A 20,104-nucleotide genomic window follows, 5' to 3' on the forward strand; every position below is an offset into this window, starting at 1 on the left:
CCTGCGGCGCACATCCTGCTGCGAACATCCTGCCGAGCACATCCTGGCTCACATCATCTGGCGGCGCACCTCATCCTGCGGCGCACATCATCCTGCATTTCTACTTTTAATTTTCTTTTGTGTTTCTAATTAATATTAATGTTAGTAACATTTCCTTTATAAATGTGGAGGTTTCATTACCTCTTCTGAGTTTATGTTTTCATCTCTGATTTGTCAGTCAACAGGTTTATGTAATAAACTACTGGACCATAACCACAAAACTTGCTAGAGGGAAGCTGCATGGATCAGAGATGAACCTATACGGCTCTGTTGATCTCTGAGTTCCAGTTTAGTAAATGAATCTGTAATCTTCTCTCAAAAAAACTTTCCCCCCAAAGGGGTGTGAAGCTAATGAGGTGTTTTATAAAGATGTGATCAAAAACGTCAGACCAAGTGAATCCACTTTATTTTAGCATGAACGAAAAAAAAAGAGTTTCATTTCACCGTTAGCAGGACAACCAATTGGATTTTTCCTCTCATACGATGAAGGTTACTCTCTCTTCAGTTACTAATAAAGCTCTGTTCAGTTAGACACACAAAGGGATATAAGAACTGGGGTTAATGAAAATGCAAGAGAATTTAAAACCAAAACACATTAGTCCTCCTTAGGTTTTACTCAACCTGCGTCCCTGAAATTCAAGTACGTGGCCCTTCTGTATTTCCAAAAACACTTAGCATTTTGACACAAAACACTGGCAATGAAAATCAATTAAACATGGACACTACAGGGGTTTATCAGACAGTCCATGCCCAACATACTATATTGCCATCTTTCTGCAGCAGGAAACAGAGAAAAGAGAATGCATAACACATCAGTATCATTACTTAGTTGTCAATGGCTGTGACCAAACAGCTGCACTCCAGCTGTTGTCCTGAACGAGCTTAGCTAATGAAAGAATACTGCATAGTCACATGCAGTATGCGTTGAGCACAGCATCCTGGTTTAAATGTTACTATCAACACATCTCCTTTGGTACACAGTCTGCAACAAGCATGATGTGTCAGGGTGAAACTTTAAATTAATTACACTGCATACAGTACAAGCGACACAAAATGTTTGTACTAACGGGAGAAAACTTCCTTCAAAGTCGTACCAATATGCTATCTATCTATCTATATATGGTGGTGTAGTTGAGGGCGGCGGGTGCTAACTAGCTTTGAGGGGGCCCAGCTTGCAAAAGTTTAAGAACACCTGGTTTAGACTAAAACTATTTTATATCCATTACTAAAAAGACAAATTGCACCAAAGACAAACTAAATAAAGAGGTTAGGAATAAAACAAACAACCGTCCACGCTCACATCACACCTCTAGACAATATGAAAAGCTGAATGAATCTATTCAGAATATCTTAAGATACTTACTGTCCCAGTACGTACAGTGATGCTGTGTGCACTACACCTGTCTGGATGGTGAACTCAGAACAGTCAAAAAGCTCACTATAAAAAAAACTACAGCTTTCTCATCCTCAATAGCTGCCAATTTTAACTTTTGGGGAATTTTAGGAGAGGAAACTGTTGTTTTACACAGTGGTTCAATTTCCACATGGCGTGAAACAGGATACAAATGAGTGTGCGGGTTTCTTCTTCACATGTCTGCTCTGCTTATGCGCCGGGCAGCCACAGTTCTTGTTTAAATAAAGACCATTCACAAATGTATCTTTGTATTAAGACATTTTATAAAAATTCAAAATCAACAGTTTGTAATAAAGTACCTTTGGAGTCAACTATAAAAAGTTGTGACATTGCAATATAATAAAGTTGTCTATTGAACAGATACTTACCAATGATTTTTAAAAAGCATTTATTGATAACTCATGACCACAGTTAGCTGGCTACCTGGATTTTGCTTTGATTATATATAATTTCATTCCTCAAACAGAAATACAAAACTGACATGTAATAGTACAAAATTTAAAGTACCATAAATTGCCAAATTTACACACGTTACCAGTGCAACTACAAGCATGTGTGTGTGTGTCCAGTGTCACCCAGCAAAATGCAGGCTAGTGCATCTACATCCATATTAAGACTGAACATGTGCCTCCAGAACATAGTGAACAGAGAATAAACAAAGAAGATTTTATCTTTAGCCTTGAGGTCAAACAGGGATCTAAAAGACAGAGCTAAACCATTCAAAATGGGGAACTCCTGTAAAAAGCAAATCAAAAACAACATCCCCTGGCTTTGAGCGCTGGCTGTTAACTGCTGATGGGACTGCACTGTAAGGTAAACCACAATCCCCAAAAAGAAAAAACAACATTTGAGAGCCTACTGAGGTCTGTCTGAGAGTAGTTTTCCTGGGATGCATTCACTTATCAGTTCATGTGACGATCAAACTAACATTCACGCAGCCTTACGTGCATCCACCTTAACATATAGTTTGTTCTTTGGTACTTTTACATCATATCATCCTCTCCTCCGCCATACATGTCTGCCAGTTTCTTGAAGCGGGGTCCCCATTCGTTCAGGCAGTTGTAGTCCTGGTCTCCGCTGCTCGACGAGTTCAGTGAGGAGAGGCTTCCTGCATCAGAGCCACCGCCCTCATAGTCGAAAACCAGCAGGGAATCATAGGGGGGCGCTGTGGGGTCATTGTCTGCTGCCTTCAAATTCTGAGAGGGGAGCAGGGGACAAACAGTAGATTGTCGCTCAATATAATCCAACTTTAATATACAAACACTGCAGAATATAGTGGGTGAGATGATACAAGTATTCATCCATCATCTTGTGCTGACCAGAATAAATTGTTCATCACTGACAGTTTGGAAAATGCTCCTGAGGGAAATTATGAATTATGATTTCATTCTATCAAAGCAGTAATAATCAACCTATATAAGATGTTATGAATATGTTTGGAGAAGCTTTGACTCACATCATCAATGAAGTTGCCAATTTCCTCTGGGTTGGCAGGGCGAGGCCGGTACTGAGGAGCCGGCATGAAGTTTGGCATCACGTCGTTCCTGAACACATCTGGCCGGTTGTCCAGACCACGGTGGAGAACACTCAGGTCATAGTCCTGACAGAAAATACATGTCAGGGTTTCGCTTTGATTTTATCATAGAAGGGACTCACTTAAATTATTTCCAAGCCTTCATCGCTGCTGCATTGATTTGCTGGTTAGAAGTGTATGATTATTGAAAGAACCACGTGACCGGAGACTGATTATGAAATTAGACCAAACCTGCTTCTTTATTTACCTGATCGTCCTCTCCACCTCCCTCCTCATCATAGTAATAGATGTTGTCTCTGATATCATCGTCCTGCAGAAGAGGCTCCTTCTTTTCTCCTCCTCTCCGTCTCGCAAACAGCAGTAGAAGCAGCACAAGCACTGAACAAAGAGCACAGAGGTTAATTCAACACACCCACATGATTAGGTCACCAGGTGATAGCTGAGAAAGAAAAGTGAAGGCAAAGTGATTAGAGCACCATGGTCACTACTTGACCAACCATTTAAAAAGGACATGTTATATACTTTTCATATCGCTTCAAATCACAACAAATGTGGATTACTCCATCACCTTAAATTCTTCCCAACAAAAGCATATTTTCAACAGCTTTGTCCATTAATGGAGGCTGTCAGGTCAGTATATAACAAATGTTCTGATGCCCAAATTAAGAGCAAACATTGCATGAATTTTATTCTGATTCATAGAATGCAGCAGTTTTCAGATTACTGAAACAGTCCAAGCTTCTCCTGCTGCCTGTGTCATACAGAACAAATGGTCACAACATCACCAGAAACACACAGCCGCAGGTTGAGATTCAAAGCTTTTCTTTGAGTTACATGCTAAAGTTCTCACCTACAGTCCATAGAATTTTTATATACATCTTTTCAAATTGAACTAGAATCAAAGACTCACTGAGCAACAACAGGATGCCTCCCAGTATTCCAAGAATCATGGGCAGGCTGCTCCCACCAGCAATTCGCCCTGAACAGGACACAATTTTTCCTGTGCAGTCACACACTGTGGCCTGGACGGTGTTGTCCTGCTCCATGCCATCATTGTCTCTAAGCCTCAGGACCACAATGTATTCTCCACTTTCCAGCTCAGTGTTTAAAGTAAGTACGATGCCCGTTTCTGCAACAAAGAAGATATGAGAAGAAAGTACAGTTTATAACCCCTGCATTATTCCATTTCAAAATATATACACACACACACACCCACACCCACACACCCCCACACCCCCCCCCCCCTCAGGAATCTTAAATTTAATCTAATTCCAGATTAATCTCAAAAGCAGCGCTCATTTTGATCCCACCAATTGCTGTATGCTACACATTGACCATAACATACATGCTACATTGTTAATAGGATATGAGGTTTTCTCTGGAGTTTCTCATGCTCAGAATAACCTCCTCAGTCGACTTTGATCAAAATGTAAAACAACAAGCCTGTATCAGTGCACATACTGGAATCATTCATCCGAGCGGTCCAGTTGTTCTTGGACATGCCCTGTAAAGAGACACTGTATGGAGCAGCAAAGCCAGGTCCATCTTTATCTGTTACTGAAAGCAGCTGAGGAGCCGATTCCTTGTAACACACCTGAGGAAACACAAAATGTCATATTGAAACATTTGAATTTGCTGATCCATTTAATGGACACCAGTTGTGTTCGACTGCTTTCAGAACAGTGACATTTCATTATTTATTTTATATCAATAGAGGCCCTCCAGACAACTTAACTACTCCATGTTAAGTTACATCAGCATTAAAAGTGCTCAAACACATGACAACTGTTCAGCATCTGGGAAATGAAACGCACCTTTATTGTACGTTCCTCAATTATGGGTGCATTGTCGTTAACATCTTCAAGCTGTATAATCAGAGTACCAGTTCCTGTGGCCGGGACTTCATCTGGTGAGAACAAAAACACAAGGTGAGCAGAATAAAATGTATTCTCAAGTCTACAGTTAGACAATTTCTTCTGAAGCGATTATCAGGCTTAATGTCACACCTACCATTGTCGTATGCACCAATGAGTGCTGTGTATTTGCTGTCCTTGACAAAGTGTGACTCTCTGTCCATGATCCCTTTCACCTTAATCAGGCCTGTGTCCTTGGCCACATTCAGCCAGCCTGCAGGGTCGCTGATTATTTTATACCTGGACAGTCAGAGAAATGATGTGAGGTCAATGCAAACAAGCTTATCACATTCATTTTATTCATTTTGAAAGAGGAACAGAGAACGCGGAGGCGATGCCTAAGCACTGCGCTAATCCCTATCGCGCCGGCGCTTGGCCGTCACACCGGACACTGAAGCGATGCTGAACCGCTGGGCAGCGCTAATAATATCACCCGCTGATCCAGTAGTATAAAAGCATATACTTACTTGTTGCTCCAACATTAAGCGACAGCGTCCCAACATTTGTCTTTCTTGGTGTTGTCTTTATACAACATGTTCTGAGGATCATACAACTCACTGTACTTCCCAACTTCAATAATTAATTTAATGTCATCCATGTTGAAGAACTTCTGTTTGCTCCGGAGAGTCGAGGGTAAAATACATATTCTCCACTCAAGCCTATGTGGAGAATACGTAGCCCCCCCCCCTCTCTCTGGCTGTAGTGGCTGGGCAGAGGGGGACATTTAATAATGTCATTGGTCAAATTAAAACTCCAGGACAACAGAAGGGGAATTCAAAGGATGGGATGCATATCTGATCATTTATATCATATAAAATATGTCATCAATATCGTTTAAAATCATTTTTCAGTGTGTTTCCTGGCGCGATACACTCGCGTCAAGCGCAAAAAATAGACTCGACGCCGAAACGATCGCTGCACGATGCGAGGCAGCCTTGGCGCAGTGCGGCGTTTCAGCCTCCGGTGTGACCAGCACAAAGTTTTAACATGGGAGTGGATGGGAGCCAGCTGTTATTTAAGGCTTGACGCTGCGCTGAAGCGTCGCTTCGGGATTGCTTCAGCGTCCGGTGTGAACCCGGCCATAGTAAATAACTCACAATGCGTCGCTTAACATACTACGTTGCTCTGATTGGTTGTAGGTCTATCCAATTGAGACAAGAGGAATTTTTTTTTCTGGTTCAGTTGAAACACGCCCCATAATCACAGCCCAATGGAGCGGTATCAGACTCACATTCTGACTAGAATTGTGAATATGACAACGTCAGGCTAGCAGTGTGTGCTATTATTAACTATTTTTATGATTGATTATATCAATTAGTTGTTGCAGCCCTGTCTGTGAGTGTTACAAATCACTGTGCTGTCTTTTAGTGCCTTACTCTCTTAAATACAAATCTGTTTCTCGAACTGGACTTCTCACATCGTATATATTTCCCTACAACATGAAACTAGTGTGAACAGCGTTTTAAACTCTTCTGTCTTATTTTCTGCAACAGGGATTAATGTGTTTTGATAAATGTTCAAAGTAACATGATGTAATTTTCATCAGCTTTCTCTTACATGACTGTCTGTTTGCGTGCAATGTCCGGGTCAGAAGCAATGTACTGCACCACGTCACTGTCAACAGGAAGGTTCTCCCGTTTGGACACAAACTTTTCCACTGGTTCAAAGACTGGAGCTTCGTTGACATCCTGCACGTTCACCACTACTGTGGCTGTGGCAGTAGGCAGTTGAGTAGAAAATGGGATGTCATTCTCCACTGCAACCAACAGAGTGTGCTTGCGGAGCATTTCAAAGTCAAGACCCTGGTTGGATGGAGGAAACAGTACATTAATTTATCAGATAACGATCTTACATCTTGTTCTGCTGTACAACACAATCTTGTTCTAAAAGAGTAAGCCACTTGAACACTGCTACTTCATTACAGCAACAGGTCACCGAACAGTACATGTATATTTATATGCTTTTTGATGCTTTTTTAGTCTTAACGACCACCAATAGGCTTTATACTATAAAATCATACAAATTCATCAAATTCTCCCACATTCATTTAGTGCGTCTTCATGCAAACTAGCTACACACTATCACATAGCGTTCACACTCCATCAGGGTCATTTAGGGTAGAGTGTCTCGCCCAAAGAAGCATGCATACTGGAGGAGCCAGGGATCAACCAAACCGTGATCCACAGCATAAAGACAGAATTTCTATGGAAAGTTTCTATAATCTTGTGGAGTTGAGGGAGGAACTACCTAGTATAGGTGTAGTTTTCCGAATTAAAATGTTCACTGATATCTCTTATCTTTGATATTGTGGCTTGTTTGAGAATTCATGCATTTGGTCCTACCTTGGCAGTAGTAATGATCCCTTCCTGTTTGTTACTTCCTGTTGTGATTGTGAACAAGCCTCCAGGATCACCACCAACAATCTTGAATTTGGCGTTCCAGGCTGGTGAATGTGGCTCATCACCATCTGTTACTGCCATCGTAATGACCAGAGCGTCCATTCTATTTTCTGGTACCGCTGCATCATACTGTGAGAAAGCAAGGGATATGTTGACAAAAGTATAGTTCCCTGACATAAAAGTTTATTTCTTAAAGATACCCTCCTACATCAATATCTGAATTTCAGTTTGATTAGTTGTCACATGTGAAAAGTGTAAATGAAAAATAATTACTATCCAATCATGTCGTAGACATTCAGAACCTAAACTGAAATCCGATAAAATGAATAATAATTGTTTGTTGCTCATCACTGAAAATGATTATGATCAGCTATGTTCTCCTGTGATTGTAAAGATTTTTGTACTTGTACAACATGTCTGCATGATGGCTGCAGATTTTCTAATCATTTTTATAACACTGTACTGTATTTCAGACAGAAGAAAAAGAAAAAGAGCACACTGCTTGGTGACAAGTGGACATCCTTGCAGAGCTGTGATTGAACTGTTTGTCAGTTTTACTTACAGTGGACTGAGTGAAAGCTGGAGGGTTGTCATTGCTGTCTGATACAGTGATGATTACTCTTGTAGTTACAGTCAACCCTCCTCCCTCCATGTCTGCTGCCTCTATCACCAGAGTGTGCTTTGGGTTTTTCTGTTGGGGAGACATACAATTAATGTAACTCATCAAATGGACATTTCAAAAACTCTGCTATCACTCTCTGATCATAAGACACTAAATCTATACCAGGCCTGACAGTGATGAAAAGGTAATACTAATCTCATTGCTATGTCCATTGTCCAAATACCTGCAAAACAGACTTTGTTTTGTGTTCCACACTTGTTAAAAAACTTCTCCTGGAAACCCAGACTCATAGTTTCATCAGTGGAACCATATGCATCTTAAGTATTGAATCCCAAATATCGATTCAGTTCATCTTTACAGCCCAACCCGGCAGCCAATGACAGACAGCTCTTATAATTGGTAAAGTGACCAAAAGATCAACAGAGGCTTCATACTAATCTAACATATCTAAAATTATGAATGCTAGCACAGTTGAATTAAAATGCTAATACAGTACATTTTTAATAATCCTCACCTCTCTGTCTAGCCCACGGGCATTGACTCTGATTGCTCCAGTGATTGGGTTGATCGCAAACAGTGGGCCACTGGGGAACTCTGGATCCTGGCTCAGAATACGATAACGAACAATCGAATTTGCATTATCCGGCTCGTCAATATCTGTGGCCACGACCGTTATCACCTCAAAACCTGCACAAAGGAGATTTCAGAAATGTGAATTTAAGTACAGCGGTGTCACAAAGTGAACAATTTTACATCTTCTATATTATGCAGAATCATTCTTCCCCATTTTTCTGGACTCTACTCAACACCTCAACCCACAAACACTGATCTGCTAATTTTTAACATGTATGCTTAATTTCAAATTATTAATAGGTTACATTCTAGAGATTTTCCATTTGCCACCCTTTTATTCTCCCATTTTAAATATAATGTACGGCTATAAGAAACCTGAATCAGTGAATAATTGAAGTGAGAAGAACACAAAAATATCAGTGCTGGCACAGAGTATAACTGCCAGCTCTTTTCTGTTAAATGTAACTTATTTATCCAATCATAAATGAAAGTACATCACTGTACCTGTTGGTGATGATTCAGGAACTTCTCCCAGAAATGTATCTTGAATAAAAGCAGGTTTGTTGTCATTCATGTCTATTACATTCACTACAATATCCATCGGGTCCTCTGCATTTCGTGACCCCTCTACCGCGGCATGTGCTTGAAACTGCGAACAGACATATTCGTATCATAATATAACACATGTAAAAATAATTCATGTAGATGATTTCATTCAGGGGATATGAGGTATATTCCAGCCATGAGTTTTACACTCAGTAGGCAATGAAAAATACTACTAGCAAGTAAACTCGACACCACTGTAAAATACATTTAAAAGAAGAATTTTCAAATGCATTAAGAGGAAGAACATAAGTAACCTTGTTTACAAGACATCTCCAGAAGGCATTTTGATTATTGGTAAATATGTCAAGTTTTTAAGAAAAGTAGTGGATGGGTCAACCCAAAAGCAGGTAGGCTTTACTGCCGGTTTACTACTCGATTGCACATAGTGATCTGAGTATTGAGAATTGTTTTACCACACATTGTATAAAAGATATTTTCAAAAATGTACCAAGTTCCCATTTTTTTTTTCATCAGCCTACAATTAATAACCCATACCGACTTTTCAAAAACAACCTTCCTTTTACAGAAGTATTCAGACCCCGAGTTCAGTACTTTGTAGAGGTTTCTTTAGCAGCAGTTACAGCTTCAAGTCTTCTTGTTTGGTATCTGAGCTTCAAGTCTATACACAGTTTCTATGGGGTACAAGTCTGGATGACACTGTATAAATGTGTTTAAATGCAACACAAACTTTCCGGAAGACAGACAAGCTTTGTCTTGGCAAAATATATAATGATTTTCCACCTCCCTGTCTCAGCCCGCCTTGGTTAGTCAACTTGACTGGACATGCAGCTCTAGAAGAGACCTTTGGTTCCAAACCTCTTCTGTCTCACAACTAATGAGATCCCTAAGCTCCTGGGAAGACTCAGCTTTAGAAATGGTTTCATAGCAATATCCTGATCTTAACCTCACCACAAAAGGTCTCTAATGAGTTATTGGTTCACAGGCTTTGGTTTAAGGGCTACTGACTGTAGATGAATGCGCTCTACTGTACTTGGATGTCAGCATAAAATGAAAGTGAAAAGAAATACAATGTTAGACAAAAAGTGTAGATACAAAACTAACATCAAAGATGCTTACCGTGTACGTCTGCACCTTCTCTCTGTCTAGAGGCTGTGTCAGATACAAACTACCAGTGATCCTGTCCATTGTGAAAAGGCCGTAGGGAGGCTCATCAGCTCCTGGACCAGTGATACTGTAATATATCGTCTTCACTTTATCTTCACTAGAACGGATCTGGTCAAAACACAACAGGTGTCAGTTATACAATTCTCACTGAATGTAACCATAGTTAATACATTGCAAAACCATTTACATTTAGCAAAGAAAAAGCGCTAAGTTCTTTGAAGTTTGCTGCTTTAAAATGTCTAGGCTAGAAAAACAAGACTGGCTTGGCTACCATATTCTACATTCTGATCAAGTAAGTTACCTTGTGATCTCAACCTTGTTAAATCACATCAGCCATGGTGCACCAAAGAACGTAGTTATCATTATTACAAGGAAACATCTATTTTCTGCAACCATTGTTATTAAAATATTTTTGCATTTGACATTTGATTGTGCAAATTGTTCACCTTACCTGAGATACTTTATGGGGATAGGGTCCTCTGTAATTTTCAGCAACATTGATGGCAGGAATAACCCAATCTCTCTTCCTCCTCTTCAATCCAACACCAGACTTGGGGAATTTCAAAACAGGCACCTCTGGGGTGGTTGCATTCTATAAAAATGTACATACATTTTATGTACTATGGGGTTTATTAGTCTAACAAGTGTCTAGATAGACAATCTCTAAAGAAATCCTGAAATCTTAAAGAAGGCGTCAACATTAGCCGTTACTCTCCAAGGAGTACACCAGTCCAGGGTGGCCCCCCATAAACCAGTGTGCACTGGGATAAGCTCCTTCCCCAAGTGACTCTGCACCCATACACGGTATAGATACTGGATGTCTGTGGTGCTAAACCCAATCACTTCTCCTATCCTCCTCTGCAGATTGATCAGAAACCCACCACTCTGACCAACAACTTCAGGCAGCTGATCATATGCTCAGACAAACCAAGTGGAGCATAGGTTGGTTGATATTAAACTTGCTGTGCATTTATCACGGGCAAGAAACATATTTTCAGTGGAACTCTCAGGCTCTCAGTACAACCATGACTTCTTAATATGTAAGGGCTGCATTTCTTCCTTGTGCGCAAAAATCTTTCAAATCTGCCATGAAGCATTGTATTGCAAACCTCTACAGAAGCATAATACTTAGTTTTTTTCCCCATTCAAACACAATGTTTTTTAAGGAAACAAGTGTTTGCACGCAAACTAATTTCCATCAAATGCATTTCTTTAAAATCATCTTGTATCACTCAAATTTAGATTGTTTATGCCCAAACTGACAGGGCCTCTAATCATACCTCTGTATTGTTAGAGTCCACTTCATTCAGGTGGTGCTGATTGTTGTGGTGTCTGTTCTCTCCGAGGTGATGCTCAACATTTCGCGGGTTTTTCCCTTGGTGATGCGAATGGGAATGACCATGATGATCTCCCTGGTTTTTCCCTTGGTGATGCCCATGAGTTTTCTGTTGGTGATGCCTGTGGGTTCTCTCTGGATGTTGCCCATGGTTTTCCCCTTGGTGATGCACATGGTGATGCCCGTGGTTATCCCTTTGGTGATGCCCACGGTGAAGTCCATGGTGCACTACCTTGACAGGAACTGTAATTTTTTTACCATGCGAGTTCCAAATATGGATAAAGAAGTCTAGGTGTCCTTCATGAAGAAAAACCTTTCTCGCTACCTAGATGAAAAAATAAAACATCAGTGAAGGACATACAGGTAACACTTGGATTTAACATGTCAACTCTGGCCAACTGAACTGCTCTGACATGTTGATGATATTCCTCGCCAACATGGCTGGGGTAAATTGAAATGGGATAATAGCAACTGATGTTGATGTTCTTCATCTAAATCACAGGACAATATAAAGTTTAGGTAAAGAGAGAGACAAGAAAACGTACACATACTGGGTGTTTAAACAGAGCTGATGTGGTGGATCCTTGAATTCCGTTACATTCTACATTATTTAACTGTCTAAGAGGCTAAACTGTGTTTTTATAATGAAGATCAGATTAACATGCAGGAATTACAGCATTATAATAAAAAAAAAATTAGGAATCAAAAACTGCTCTCTTTTGGTATATAGTCTGTCAAAGTCTGCTCACCATCAATATCCCATCTGGATGTACGATGAAACGTCTGTCATTACTGATGATAAGAAATCTTGTGCGGTTTGTGCAGTCATTGAAGCCCACTGGGATTGAACAAAGGAAACAATTAGTACATGCAGAGAAATCAATCTTCAAATTCTCAGTACATGACAAAGTATTATTCACTGGATAAAAAACAGACACACATTAAGCTAAATATCAAGTGGAAGTGATGGCTTGTCATAAATGGTTCAATTAGGGCTGCATGATGTATTTTAAATCAAGTAAAAACAACTTGTACAAAAGGGTCATTTCAGTTCATAAAATAAGATGATAGCTGACACTTCAGCCTCCTAGAGTCACAAACAGTTATATAATCTGTTACATTTTCAGTTAGATCATATGAACCAGCCACAGTTCGCAGGACTGTCAGAGTGGATTCTGAGGTTGCATATAAAAGAGGGAGAGGCTGAAAAGCCTGTGAGCTCTTGATTTTTATATGGCTGTGAGATGCAAAGCTGTGGAAGTATAGAATTGTTGATTCTAGTTTATTAGGTCCATCACTGCTATCACTAGCTAGACAGCTGTCTGCAGTTATTAGGCTGTCGTCCTGTCAACACAAAAATTGTGGCCTAAAAAGATCTTCATGCGTCAAGATTTCAGCATTTAGCATTTGCCAGGGGGAAATGCGTGGCCATCAATTTTATAATCAGGAAATGTGAATATCATTTATCCAATAATGTGCAGTTCAAAGCATTTTTACATTCATGGACACAACAGTGTTGTTCCAGAGTTTAACAAATTTACTAACATAATCAGATTTAAGTTCACCAGAGTAGATTCTAAGTGAATTATGAAACAATTTTTAACAGTTACATTCAGTTACTCTATCACTATGGAGAAACTGTTGCAAATGGTCAAACTTGTTGAACAGTCCTGCAAATCATAAAAAAGTTCACCACTATTAATACAGCTGTGGTTATAGATACACAAACAAGGAATAACACCTAGTTTTACCTAATATGTTCAGATTTATCAGAGGCTGTTCTTTCTGGGCATTGATTGAGGAAGAACAAAAACTTAAGTGTTTTTAGCAGAACTAACTGTTAGATGCTCCTAAATTACATTACTGGTGTACTTAAAAGCCAACATTCTCACACTTCACTCAAGGTTGTTGGTGATGACGTTTGTCCTAATCTGGGCTAAAACAACTTTGAATAGTATCTGTACTGAACTTATAAAGATAAGAATCATATATTTATCATTGCATTATGATCAGTAGAAAAGCACACATTATTATTTCATCACTAACACTATAATATCAACATCTTAATCCACCGCTCTGTAATGACCAGTTTCTTTGTAAGGCGAGGCATTTAAATCAATGGAAGCAAGTTTGATGTTTTGTAAAAAAAAAACATGACTGAGGTGGATTCCCCTACTGAAGGTTTACGCTTCATTCTAAACTGCTTGCATTTTCTACGTCCACGGTTTCTGATTAGCTTGTAAATGTTCTGCTTTGGAGCAGAACACATCTCCAAAGAGGAGTATGTATGTAACACACAGACTAAAATATGACAGAGGGAAATGTGACATTAAAAGTGTTCTATTCATTTTATTACTGTCGTAGCTTCTCTGCATTGGCTCCAATTCAGAACATAATTCAAGATCCTGCTCCTCACATACAAAGCCCTGAACAATCAAGACCAGGGGTGGGCAAACTTTTTGACTTGCGGGCCACAATGGGTTCTAAAATTTGACAGAGGGGCCGGGCCAGGACCAGATGGATGGAGTATTTTTGTGAACTAATATAAATTACATGGAAAAATCATTACATGAAAGGATTTGGCCTTTAACAAGTAGCAAAGCATTTATTTGCAAGGCAATTTAACAAATACTCAGCCAACCTCTGAGCTGTAGCCGCCCATTCTTGCGTTGACTGCTTGCTAGCGTAGTTAGCATGCTTCGTACCAAAGTGACGGCTGATGTTGTACTCTCGGCATATCAGGCATAAAGCTTTCGATTGGATTTCAGTGACAAAGTATTTTGTTGTCCACTCCGTGTTAAACAGTCGGCACTTATTGTCCACTTTCGCTTCCTTAATCCACTCATTTTACAGAAGGGCTCACAGGGCAAAGCAAAAAAGTGAAGGGAGATCATGTGCCCTTTCCAGCCCTATACACCACACTCTTGGTCAAATTTTATTTAGCGGACACTTTTATCCAAAGCGTCTTACAATTAGTGCATTCAACCCCAAGGGTACAAACCCTGAACCACAAGAAGCAAGAAAGTACAATTTCTTACAAAATAAAGCAAAACTACAAAGTGCTATAGGTAAGTGCCATTCAAGTGCTACTAAATTGTTAGTTTAAAACTTACTTTGCCAATGTCTGATCAAGACCCTTCCTATATCAAAGAGCTCCTTACACCATATCATCCAAATATATAACTTGGCTCTCAAAACACAGGCTCTCTTGTGGTTCCTAGAGTCTGTTAGAGTACAACAGGAGGTAGTGCCTTCAGCTAACAGTCTCCTCTCCTGTGGAACTGGCTCCGACTCTGGGTTCAGGAAGCAGACACCAGGTGCAGCAATGCTTTCAATTACTGTTTTTATTATATTCCATGAGGGTCTGAGTACTAAAGGTTGCATGGAATTGAATTAAGGGAACATTTTTATTTACCCCCTACTAATCTTAACAGCTCCTGTAGAGCCAGGAGGAGCTTCTCCTCTCTGACAGCCTATAAGAGAATTTTTATATTATCCTATGCTTGTTGGGGAGTGAAGCTGTATCAGCCGAAGAGCTGCCACTGTAATCAGTACTGTCTTCCACGGTTTCAGTTTATGATACGCGAAGACAGAACCACACCATGTCTCCCTATAATCCCACACACTGCAACAGCAGCAGGTGCAGCCTGTTGCGTATGTGTCCAATCACACTCCAATTACAACCTTGCGTAATGTGAACCAACAAACAGAAGTGACAAGGAGCTTCAGAGCAATGCATGTTTAGGTCGGAGAGGATCATCCGTTTTACCTTTACAAAAGTACGGTGTAAGGTCTGTGTGTTGTCGCCACTTTGGAGAAGATGCCTTGTTCCAAGTTGGAGTCAGGAGGAAATCATCTGGTGGATTGTTTAATCCCTGTGGAGTTTCCCTGGAGCTGCCGTCACCCTCACCCCTCTTTCATTTGAAGTCAAGTCTAACATGTTCTTTAGTGTTCTAAAGAACATGTTAGAACACTAAGTTCTAGTTTTAATAAAACACAGGTTCAAGCTTTTTCTTACACAACCACTTCTAACCCATAAAAAGTCTGACTACTTGTACATTATAGTTTTCTATACAGTAGAGCACTATTATGTTAATCTAAAGGTTACTTATTTTAGGTATAGAACTACTTCTACAATTTTACAGGGTGACAATGATATTAACTACGAACATCACCCAACCCTTGTGTGCACCTCTGACTCAGTTGTTAACACTCATTTTTTGACTGTTTTTCAAATTCAAACCGTGTAATCTCATCCAGTTCATGTAGAAAATTGTATTTACAGTTGTTGGAATCATATGGGTGCAATTGTCTTGATTGAATAAATAGTTTTTTTTAAAGTCAACTTCGAGCCCTATCATCCAGCCCTTCCTGCAATTTCTTTCCCTGCCTGTACACCACAAACCCTCAGGTAAGCATTCAGCATCACTAACTGTTTATGAGGAGCATGGGAAGGACAATGAAATTAGTTTCTACAGCTAAAACTGTGTTTTTGCAAAAGGTGGAGCCATACTGTTAGTTTCTGTTCGTTTTGGTTGATGGTAATGCAGTACAAAGGTTACCACATGCAATATTGCATTTTGGACACTAGGTGGAGCATAAGTAAAGGAAACAAATATTTTACCTACTTTAAATATGTTATCTACCTGAGCTGAAGTGAATACACAGACAGTAAATAAGTGAGTCATTGTACTCTTGTAATGATAAACCGCACATTTGATATATTTTGTATCATCTACTACGCTAACCACTCAGGATTTACTTAATATAATGTCACTGTATAACAAACTTTGGTCACATTAAGTTTCAAAAGAACGGCGCAAGTGTATTGAAAATGTTAAAATGATGAAAAGATTATGTAGTTTAGTCCAGGCAATAAAGAAATGTGACATATAGAACCAGACTGGTGCATCGATGAGAGCAGGTACAAGACAAATTAATGACACATGGGCTTGCAAATTTGTGATTGAACACTGAGAGTAACAGGAAGTCTTTCAGTGGTCAGTGCTTATATCAATACTGACTGTTGACACACCTAATATGGAGAGTCAGTATCTTTCCTGTGCAAAGACTTCCTGTTGAAAATGTATCTCAACATGGTCAAAAATAAAGTATTTTAGATGTATTTGAACAACGACAGATTCTGTCCATGGGAAAAAAAGGTGAAGTAATCTCAATTTAGAAGCACTTTTTTTTTTTCATTATTGTTGTAGTCATGTCATGAACCTGCTAAAAGCCAACAATGTTTACTAAAATGGTAAATGGATTTGTATGTAAAGCTTATTAAAATTGATTGTAATAATATGAATATAGATTTATATAGCCCTTTTTATTTTTGACCCCTCAAAGTGCTTTACACAACAAGTCCCAGACACGTGGACTAGAAAAGCCGAGGATCAAACCAAACCTCAATCTCCTGAGTATTAATGTTACAACAAACCTGTCTAGTACATTTCTAGACTCGATTTTTCTGTGAGTGTAAAAAAAGCCATAACACAATACTAAACAGATGATCAAGACCAAGCACTCAATGGAAAACATAGTAGTTGAAGAAGGTGTCCCAAATGAGTTCAGAGTAAATGTCAGCAGTCAATAATGACCCCTTTCTATCTCTCTCTAGAGTTCACAGCTCTCTCAGTAAACTTGGTTTTCCTGTATGAAGGTGAAGCTCACACATGTGCTTAACCCCCCACCTCTTGCCCAATATAAACTGGGATAGGCTCCACTCCCTCAGTGACCCTGCACAGGAGAACAGGCATAGTATTGGTGCTTATTCGTATTAACCCCAACCCTTTACTGCAACTAATAAACAAGTTGCACCAAGATGTAGAGTGGAGTAAAAATTCAGTTCACTTCCACAGCTGTATTCCCTTATCTCTGTTGATCTGACAGAACACACCTAAATGAATGGTTCTAAAAGTGCAAAAAATTATTTAACAAATGGTGAATCTGGAACTGGAAACCTAGTAAATGACAGCTCGGGTTTAAAAGACAAGCGAAAACGTATAGGAAACACTTTGATCACATAACAATGCTTTGTTAGGTTCTACATCGTGGGAAACATTCAGGACACAAATAAGCAAAACTAGAGTAGTGCAGGTAACAGTCCGGTGAAAGAACAAAAAATGTTGAGGAAACGGACACAAAAACCGCGCTGCTTTACTCTGAATATCTGACACCAGTCAAAGAGAAAAGCCTGCAGAACAGGCTTAGGGACATTGTTTTGCCCTGGAAGATAAGAGCATTACAATGGCAAGCAGTGTGAGTCCAAGCTAAGATGTGAGGGTGTTTGGGCTACATGTGAAAACAATGTGAACAGCTAGTCTCCAGAAGGCCATTTGATCCAGGGGAACAAAAAGCTGAGAAAATGTATTTATCACTAATCTTGGTAAAGTTTTTTCAATAGCTACATTTTTCTTCTTAAAATGTAAGGACCAAAAATATAACCCATAGTTAAGGAAAATTAATGTAGGAAAAAAATTAACAGTCGAGTTTAATTCAGGTCCGTGTGCAATAGACAAAGATTGAGAGCAGCTTCCTGGATGGTTCTCACCTCTGCCCAGCCTTGATCCTGGCCCCAGGTGCTTTCTGGTGACTCTGAAGATCAACACATCTGACTTGAATCCAGGTACACATTTTGACTCCTCTGTGCTCTCTAAGGCCTAGGAAGGAAAACCATTGTCATTTAATCATAATTCAAATGCATGGAAAATGTCTAATCGATCTACAAAAATTAAATTAAATTTAAATGACATTTCATGTGTGGTTGTTGTAATTGTTGGGATAGGTACACAGACTGGAACCACAACGTAATGTCTCACGAAGCTGAAATAAATGTTAAATGAAATTCTAGATTAACCTGACTTTTTTTTATTAATCTACAAGATGTCAAATAAATAGGGAACAGACCTGGTACAAGTTCTGGAGGCCAAAGTTGCCTGCAGTCTATTTTGTCTGAGAAGCAGCTTGAATTTATATAGTAGCGTAAAGCAGATTAAAAAAAAATTACGTAGTTACTCGTGTCTAGGTCTATCAATCATTGAAATTCCTCAAACCGGGCCTATATTTGTGAATGTAAGGACACTATATGTTCGGCAGGAATTTAACCTGCAAGTGACGACATGAGTGGAACAAGGGCGAGGCCGCGCACATCCGCTCACCACGTTCGAACTCCTGCGAAACGCCACCCGTCTCTGCGTTTACTGCTCCGTCGCGTTCATCTACACATTACTGGTCAATTTGATGTAATTCGTCAACTTTAAAAGTCAGACTGTAAAAAGCCGCACTGGTTAAACCACTATTTGGCCATCTTTCATATTCTCCCACCTTCTACCTCCGTCCTGTAAAACACTCAGCAGAGGGGCGCTAAGTTAACGTAGTCTTCAAAGTTAAAGTAGTGATAAAAGTAGAGATTTTACCGACATTAAAAAAAAGGATCGCAGCATAAACGAAACAGACATTATCTTTAAGTTATCGATATGATATATAGATGGCCCACATAGTGTTCTCTCAGATGTTAATGAGTAGGGAGAGTGAAACAGGTTTTACACACGGAGCGAATAGGTGCACACTGACAGGAAAGCCACAGCAGGAAAACTCACCTGAAAAGCGACGAATAAAATGGCCACAGCCGCGAGCCAAGCGGTCCCCATCTGCTTATTTGTCCTTTTTCTCTATATTCCTCTCGATGAAAGTCACAAAAAGTGGAAACGAATGGTGGATATATCCCTCAGCGAACAGTCGTCGTGGCTCCTTTGTCTCGCGTAGTGAAGCTAGTTTCAGTAACTGAGTTCAGCTGGACGTGTAGCTGCAGGTACTCTCAGCGTGTGACGTCAGCTCACAGGTGCGCGGCTTCCGTGTTCCTGGTGGGGTCACGCCGCTGAACACACCTCGAGGAGACAGAAACCGGTAGTATCGGTCTCACTGGCTGATGCAGCACATACACAGCGCACGCACACACTCACACACACGTGAATGTATTGACCGTCAAGCCGTAAGCTGCATCTCAGCTGAGTGGCGCTTCAACTTTCTAATTTCCTCCTCTGACAATCATCAGCCAGCCCCTAATAAGAGACTCACTCACTCTCTCTCTCTCTCTCTCTCTCTCTCTCTCTCTCTCTCTCTCTCTCTCACTGAATCCTTTTTTTGGTGATTTGCCGATTCAATGTCATTATATGGCTAATAGTAAAGTCAGGATGTATCTGTGCAACTTCCTATTTTTTTAAGGGTGTCAGGGAGGTGGTCAACATCTCATGTCCTGATCGGTTAAAATACACAGAGCCTAAATTATTAACCCTTTCCGTAAAGTGCTCATTGAAATCTTTACAGTGATAACCATCAATAATTAATCCCTATGAACGGAGCACTTCCTTCAACCGTCTTTTCCATCCACTGATAGTGTGGACATCAGCTGACTGGCATGCACTATGACCCAATATGTAGTCAGAGTTTCTAAGGGACTGCTGAAACCCCACCTCACCACACCTGTTGGGCTGATTTCCTTGAAATCAAGCAATAGCAAATTGCAATACATTTTTGAAATA

At 39.9% G+C, this 20,104-nt stretch overlaps 1 protein-coding gene across 1 annotated transcript; it reads right to left on the reverse strand.

Moving 5' to 3' along the window:
- Positions 1 to 1,696: 1,696 nt before the first annotated feature.
- LOC133966719 (B-cadherin-like) lies at positions 1,697 to 19,576 on the reverse strand. The gene is made up of 18 exons (XM_062401759.1): positions 19,163 to 19,576; positions 18,115 to 18,223; positions 12,311 to 12,399; positions 11,506 to 11,886; positions 10,677 to 10,817; positions 10,178 to 10,333; positions 8,999 to 9,143; positions 8,436 to 8,608; positions 7,862 to 7,990; positions 7,243 to 7,428; positions 6,458 to 6,702; positions 4,998 to 5,140; positions 4,802 to 4,893; positions 4,449 to 4,581; positions 3,898 to 4,116; positions 3,235 to 3,365; positions 2,910 to 3,053; positions 1,697 to 2,649 (listed from the first exon to the last, which is right to left on the reverse strand). Exons 1-18 carry the CDS (start codon positions 19,211 to 19,213, stop codon positions 2,437 to 2,439), a joined length of 2,880 nt encoding a protein of 959 aa, XP_062257743.1. The 5' UTR covers positions 19,214 to 19,576; the 3' UTR covers positions 1,697 to 2,436.
- Between the last annotated feature and the right edge of the window lie 528 nt (positions 19,577 to 20,104).

Source organism: Platichthys flesus, chromosome 12 (assembly GCF_949316205.1).
Source record: "Platichthys flesus chromosome 12, fPlaFle2.1, whole genome shotgun sequence".
Taxonomy (NCBI): domain Eukaryota; kingdom Metazoa; phylum Chordata; class Actinopteri; order Pleuronectiformes; family Pleuronectidae; genus Platichthys; species Platichthys flesus.

Excerpts from the sequence above, each read along its gene's own strand:
- LOC133966719 (XM_062401759.1), bottom strand. The coding sequence starts at position 19,213 with ATGGGGACCGCTTGGCTCGCGGCTGTGGCCATTTTATTCGTCGCTTTT. Across the intron at positions 18,224-19,162 it reads TTTTATTCGTCGCTTTTCAG|GCCTTAGAGAGCACAGAGGA; the intron begins GTGAGTTTTCCT and ends TTTCCTTCCTAG. Across the intron at positions 4,117-4,448 it reads CGCTCGGATGAATGATTCCA|AAACGGGCATCGTACTTACT; the intron begins GTATGTGCACTG and ends TCTTTGTTGCAG.